The 7,556-nt window shown below is 32.7% G+C and overlaps 1 protein-coding gene across 1 annotated transcript; it reads right to left on the minus strand.

Annotated features, from left to right (window-relative positions):
• Window positions 1-5,549: 5,549 nt before the first annotated feature.
• On the minus strand, window positions 5,550-6,421 carry LOC108470049 (uncharacterized). Its single transcript, XM_017771234.2, has one exon. It carries the CDS (start codon window positions 6,284-6,286, stop codon window positions 5,708-5,710), a length of 579 nt encoding a protein of 192 aa, XP_017626723.1. The 5' UTR covers window positions 6,287-6,421; the 3' UTR covers window positions 5,550-5,707.
• Between the last annotated feature and the right edge of the window lie 1,135 nt (window positions 6,422-7,556).

Consider the following 7,556-nt stretch of genomic DNA (forward strand, 5'->3'; position numbering starts at 1 on the left):
CATAAGTGGACATTGTATAGGTTTATTCTAGCTAGCATCGGTTTGGATATATGCTGGTTATCAGTTTTGTCATGTTTGATTATAGTTATTTGAATGTAATCTTTAAAATTATAATTGTGATTGTACATTTAACTTTCGAAAAAGCTTACATATATTAATTGAAAAATATTTAATATTTAATATGTGATTATATTAAAATATAATATAATTTATAATTTAATTTAACATTTTATTATTTTTAATTGAATAAAAAGCATGAAAGCTAGTTAACTTTCCCTGTTATAGTTGTGGTTTTACCCAATCATTTATCACTCTGACTAAATGCCATACCCTGGCCTCAATTATATATTCACATTTCCCTTTGTTTCCCCATATGATCAAATTAAAGGTGGGGGTGGGGGGCCTTCAAGTCAAACCTACTTTCTGGAATTCATATTCTATTTTCTCAAACTATATGTCTTCTTCTTAATTCATACTACTCAATTTTACTGCCCATCTATGTTTTAAGATATTAAAAACCAATTTTTATTTATTTATCATTTAAAAAAATTGAATTTTCAATCGAGATTTTATTTTTTCATAATTTAGTTTTAGCTTGACTAAGCATAGATTCGAGTGCATTGTAATGTGTTTATCCTCTCATTTAATAGTATTCTAGTATTTGCTTATCTGGTCTTATCTAGCTAAAACCACGGGCTGGTAGGGGTCCTGACTTCTTTATAAATTATAAAATTTTGAATTACTAATGGTAAAATTACACTTTGCTCCTCAAAATAATAAAAAAATGATTTAATCTTTTAAAATGTAAACTATTAAAATGGTAAAATTATATTTTTATTATTATAAAAGAATAAAATTTAATTCTGAACACAAAAGATTTTCTGTATTCACCCTGTTTAAAACTAATATTTAGGTGAAATATTTGTAAAGTTGATCCAATATATTTAAGTTTTAACGGTTATGAATATATTCAAACATCTGTTGTAACGATAATGTTCCAATAACAAAACGAGTGACATATCATTAGTGCAATAGTGGTGAATTTAACAAGCTTTGCTCCATCAACATCCTTAAAGCCAAACCAGAGAGACACGATAAGGAATAACAGAAATGGTTTCAGTGAATGTAGCCTGAAAAAGGCTAAGTTTTTATGGGACATTTTCTGTGATACCAGTTTGAGAAAATGTGAAATAAAAACAAATGAATTAAGGTAGCCTGAAGGTGGGTTGCCCTCATCTCCTAACATTAAGGTAGGATTCCAATTTTTGGCTGACAAATGAATTAAATTTTGTCATTTTGTATGATATAATAGTTGAATTATATTATGATGTTGTGTATAGCAGGAGAGTGTCCCAATCCTATTCATTGCTTCCCACATTAGTCCATTTCTTGGCTGATTCCCTACCCACTTGCCAACTTAATATTTCAATTTTTACTACCTTTATTAGTAGTTTCCTTGAGGGATTCACTCGCCACTGTAAAAAATATAAAAAAAAACATGATTGAGACATTAAAATTTGTTCTCATTTGAGTAAATATAAAGCATCCATTACTCATCATCAGCAAAAAAAAAAAAAAAAAAAAGTTGCAGTTCAAAGACAAAAATTCCATCAACATAGCTGATACATGGTGTGTATATATGGAAGATGATGATTAGCCTTGTAGAAAAAGGCATCTTACATCATTTTGTAAAGTGATAGGCTAGAAGTAACCTTAGGATTCCTTCTACACATAACATACATATTATTCTAACATGATTTCAACTTCCCTTCCTATTTTAGCCATTTTTATTTTTGGTGACCTCTAACAAAACCCAAGCACTAATAAGGGCTCATAATCTGTCTTATATCACCAATCGGTGATCGGTAGGAAAATGTTATTTCATTTGTTCAACCAGCCTGAAGCTAAAAGAAAAAGGGCGTTTGATTTGTTGGTTTTTAGTGGCATGACATAACATGGCCTTAATAGTGTTGAAAGTGTGGAAATTTGAGTCAACATATTGCTGTGCCGCCCCCACTTGATGGTGCCACGCGGAAGATGTTCAGTGGAATTGTACCACCTGCTTCTTCAATTTTTACCTACTACTACTACTTAGCTATAAAGAAAGAAAATAATTCAAAGATTTGGATTCAAAAACCATGTGATGGTGGTAGTAATAGAATTTAGAAGACGATTCTTTTGCCTACTACTTAAGAAACTTAAATTATTCAGTGGCCTAACATGGGTCCAACTTAAACCAGAGCTGTACAAGCTATGTATTGTTTTGAAGCTGTGTAATGCCCTTTTCTTTGAACAAAGGGATTTTGCTAATATTTTATGGTTGTTGGTTACAATTTCATTAGTTTCAGGGAATCGTTTTATAATATGTTATTCCCTTTCAAACTGTTGTTTTCAGGGGGGGGGGGTAGTTTAATAGCAGTTCCATAGGAATGGGGTGGGGTTGATGATGAGTGACCTGTGTTATCAACCATTCCAAAAATAATAAGGTGGGTTTGGTTCGGTGTGACTGATGATATATTTTTCAAGAGTCCAGAAAATTGAATCTAGCAATGCTATTGATTTGTTGTGGCAGTAGATAGACTTAATTATGACTTTATGGTTCAAAAAATTCAGGGGTTTTTAACATGGAAAAAGAGATTACTGGGATTTGGCTTTTGGACCAAATGAAAAGGGATTGTGTGACATCAGAGCAGCTGCGGCTCCCCTCAACAATTTAACAAAAAAAAAAAAAGACAATCCAATGAGAGGATGGTAATTTTGTAATTGGAAGAGGGAGTGGTTAGGGCTTTAAAAAGTATCAAGGGTAATGAAAAAATACTATAATTATTGCCCCACTTGCATATAATTACAAGGAGAAGCAACACAAAATGAAAGTGAAAGGCCAAGAAAATAAAGAAGGGATAATGTTTTTAGAAAGTGGTGATGATCATTTCCCATCTTCATATGCAGGGCCTCTCATCATTTGTAAGAATTGCAGACCATGTGAAGTACACACAATGGTTTCAAAGTCCCCCCAAAACAAAAGATAATATCCTACCAATTCAATGACCTGAAAACAATTCCCCAATTATTATCACCTAATAACAAACTTGATTGATTGGCATTGAGGAATTATTGGACGAAATTAGGAGCATGATTTCATGCTACAGGGGAGGTGTTGTTTAGGAAGGGAAAGGTGAAAGGGCATGCGGGCATGATAACGCATGAAGATGGGAGTGTTGTTTGTGGTCCAAATTGTATTAACCCCAAACTTATCATTGTTAGAAGAGGTGGGTTGAAAGAGAGTTGAAACATAAGATGTCTCTTGTCTTGTCTTTCTGATGATAGTGGTCCAATGAGGCAAAGACAAAAGTCCCACATTTAATCTGATGGGTCTAATTTGAAATCTGCAACGACAAGAGTCGTGGTCGTCTCTGTAATGTAAAAATACTACCGAGGCAAAAAAGGAGGAGAAGGTTTAAGGACCACAAATATGGTCGGTTGATGTCAACTTCTCTTCTTTTGCATAGGCAGGCTGCCGGCTAAACCTAACATATTATGCCCTTGCATGACCCTCATCTCGTCTCATGTTAGCTACTCTAGAGTGGGCTATGAAGCCCAAAGGCATGCCCAATTGGGCTGCTCGCACACCTTTAGATTTAGCACCCTGCTGCTTCTCTTCTACTATGACAGGTAAGTTGGTGGTGATGCTATTAGTTATATCAAGACATGTGATCCGTGAATTGAAAAGCCAAGATCTCCCCCACATGGGTCTTTGAATATGGCAAAACTGTTTGATAAAACAACCTGAAAACAGCATTTTATCTGCCAGATGCAGAGTTTTGACATGACAAATACTACTAGTTTTACAGTCATGGTTCACACCAAAATCCAACACTTGTCTCTCCTTTCTGCTGCTCCTATTATACATCTGCCGACTAATCTGAACTTCTGTTTTGATGTCATATGTTATGTTGGACTCGCTTAATATTATTCACAAGGCCATGCGTATGAAATAGTAAACTTCAGCTGAGAACAGATTTTTCATGTTTTCCTGCCAAAACCTGCCCGCAGATGAAATTCATGAGAGAAAACTGATGAGGGAGCATCGTAATTTTCAATCCAAAATACTGGATGTAATAACTTGTGTATCTTGCATTCAGTTTCTAGCAAAAATCTAATATCCAAATGCCATAAGTGATTACGGAATGATTGGATTTGTCACACAACAGCAGTTCAGAGAGTTCATTTGTCATAAGATCAGCCAGGGCTAATAATCAACCTTGAGTTGTATGATAGACAGAGTTTCCTTAGTCACCCAGTGGTAAAGCTAAAAATACATGGCAATATTCACAATTCAATTCGTACAGAGTTATTATATGACTATAACCCATGTAGTTTCTGCACTACTATATCTATGAATAATTTGCTTTCTTTTTCCACTAACAATAATGACAATAAGAAAACAACTTCAACAAGGTCAGTAGGTTCATACTACTAAGGTATCAATCAAACCCTGATGCCTTGGTGCCTAATCTGGATCAATCAACTTAGCACAAATATGCCCGGGTCAAACAACTCAAGCCTCCAAGTACGAAGTCTGAGTTCAGCAAAAATGAAGAAGGTGACCCTTTATATGTCTAAACATGATAAGTAACCAATTACGTCTTTGAACTTAGCAGGCTTTCCCTTTGTTAGTTAGAAACTTGGGAATTCAAATGGTCAAATTGTCATTGATCCTTAACTACATAATTTGCAGTACACAAAACATACTTTCACAATAGTCAGTAGTTTTCAAAGAAAAGTACTTTTCAATGAAATTTATCATTAACTCCATTACAATCAAGCTAGCCAAATAAGAGTTCGTGCAATTTCTGCCTAAATAATCTTCAGATGGGAGCAATATATTGAAATTAAGAGGAACTTCAACGAGCTGGGATTAATCAATATATGATATAAAGACAAGGGAAAGCACTATCAGAGTAACATACAAAATACACAAGCAAAATGCCGAGCATGTCGTCAATTTCAAAACAGACAAACAACAAAGTGTCTAGCATACTAGTTAAACACATGAGAATCTCAAAAAATATGAACCACTATTGCAACTACCATAAGACATATATCATCTTAGTAATAGCACTTAGTGAAACAACATACCAAGCTAAGACTTACAATTATAAGTGAATCTCTTTAGAATGAAAAACACAGAGCCACATTAGTTTCCCATTAATTTGTTCACTCTCTTTCTAAAATTTTAAGGGTGTCTTCTTAAGTTGAAAATACATAAAGGGACTAATTCATGCATGCATTCACAGTCAACTGCTACTGCAGAGAGGCTATGATTCCCCTAACAGGTTTCATATGATTGTTCCTACATAACATCGTGCAAACAAAGCTCTAATAACATCGTGCAAACAAAGCTCTAATTTTGATCAGATTTTACTGAGCCTTAACAGAGAACACCCATTTGTTCAATCCCAAATCTCTTTTTAGCTAATCTGTTAAGGCATTTAAAGAACAATTGAAACAATTAAATGAACGAAAAAGGCAAAAGAAAAGCTATGAAATTTCGAACGTAGAAATTCTAGCAAAGTTAAAATTTTGAGTTACAACACAGAGTAGCATATAAACTCATAGTATTAACTAACACTAATCACTGAATTCCACTAACCTCCAAATTAAACCACAAAAAATAATTTCACTGAAATACAACCTTCACCCAAAATTAAGAGTCACTATCATCACCATCATCGGCTTCACCCTTGTTTCTGACATCTTTGGCAATATGAAGCCCAGGATGCACCGACCTCCGCCGTGTCCTCGATGGTAAAATATTATCCAAGTCAACCTCCGCCAACGGATCATCTGATAAATCACTCTCAACCTCCGATTCGTTCTCACCATCACTGGAGTCATCTTCGTCGTCGTCTTCGTCGTCACTGCCATTTTCCTCCTCTATCAAAATCCCTTTTCCTTTCCGGTCGACTGTCGTACTTCCATTTTCCTCCTGCTCTGCATCATCGTCGTCGTCGTCATCATCGTCTTCATAGTCATCGTCCTCGTCTTCTTCTTCGGAGTGCATTCCAGGATCTTCATCCTGGGGTCGGGATTCAGGGACGGAGGAATCGTTGTCTGCAGAAGGGTCGAGAGCCTGCTTTTGTTCATTTGTTTGGATGGTTTCATCGGGAGTTTGGAGCTTAGGGGATTTATGGGGGAGGGTTTGTTGGTCATGATCGTGGGAGGTAAGGTCAGGCTTGCGTTTGGAGGTCAATGCAGGTTCGTGAGGATTCTTGGTTTCGGCCATTGAATTCAATTCAAAGCTGGGATTTTCTTTTTGGTTTAGGGTTTACGGGATGAGCAGCCCTCTTTTGAGGGTATATTGTAAAGCTCGTAATTTTAGTGGTTTTTTTATTCTCTCGCTGGGCTATTTTCTTTTTAATAAAATACTTCCTTACGTTGTGATGATCAAATTTAAAAAAAAAAAATACAATATAATCATTAACGTTATTAATTTATTGCATTTTGGTCGCTAAGGGTTAACTTGTATTAACTATGTAACCATAAGTTAACTTGAAATGTTATATCATTATTTTATATAAAATTTTAATTTAAATTATTCAATTAATTTATATATTTTAAGCAATTTAATTTTTTCTTTTATTTTCTTTTAAATATCTTTTTCTTTTATTAATTTCTAATGTCATATGCTTTACACGTGATTTTATTTGTTTAATTTTTAATTAAATTAAAAATAATTACTATAATTAATGTAAATTGATACGTGTTACTCAAATTATTCAACATAATTAAAATGTATTAACTTATTTAACAATTTAAACATTATAATAATAATTAAATTTTAAATATAAATTATTTTGATAATTCAAATATAGTGTTAATAACAAAATCTTAATTATTATTAAAGTAATTGTACAAACTATAAAAATGATATATTGTAAATTAAACACTCTATTATTCAAATTTATTTTTTATTTTCCTAATAATTAACAAATCTACCGTAATAATTAGTAGATAATATATAATTAATATATTTATAATACATTAAATTAGATTATATAAATGTATTATTTATAATATTTAACTTTTATTTTTATTATATGAATTCATTTAATAAAAATGAATCAAAATTCTTATTTATAAAAATTCGCAAAATATAAAAACATTTTCACAAGTATAACATAAATTTTGCTTTGTATTCTTCCTTAAACCTTAAAGTGGCCATTCTTTTTAAAAATTTTCAATTAAGTAAGAAGTATATTTAGGAGAGAAAGTTGACTTCTTTGGTTGTCGATTTCTTTGTATTAAATAGATTGGTTGAGTCAACGGATAAATAATTTTTTTGTTCAAACTTTATATCCTTGACAATTGTACTTCACTATTTTTCCTAATGCCATGCAAGGCACTCACTCTTATGATGATTTGACATTACCTTAAATTAAACACTCACTAGGGTTGAGGTAATTATTAAAAAACGTATTCTGAAAAATAATTTTTAAAATTTTATTATAAAATAATAAAATAATCATAATACTCAATGAATAAAAACCTTATTA

Source organism: Gossypium arboreum, chromosome 7, assembly GCF_025698485.1.
Source record: "Gossypium arboreum isolate Shixiya-1 chromosome 7, ASM2569848v2, whole genome shotgun sequence".
NCBI lineage: Eukaryota > Viridiplantae > Streptophyta > Magnoliopsida > Malvales > Malvaceae > Gossypium > Gossypium arboreum.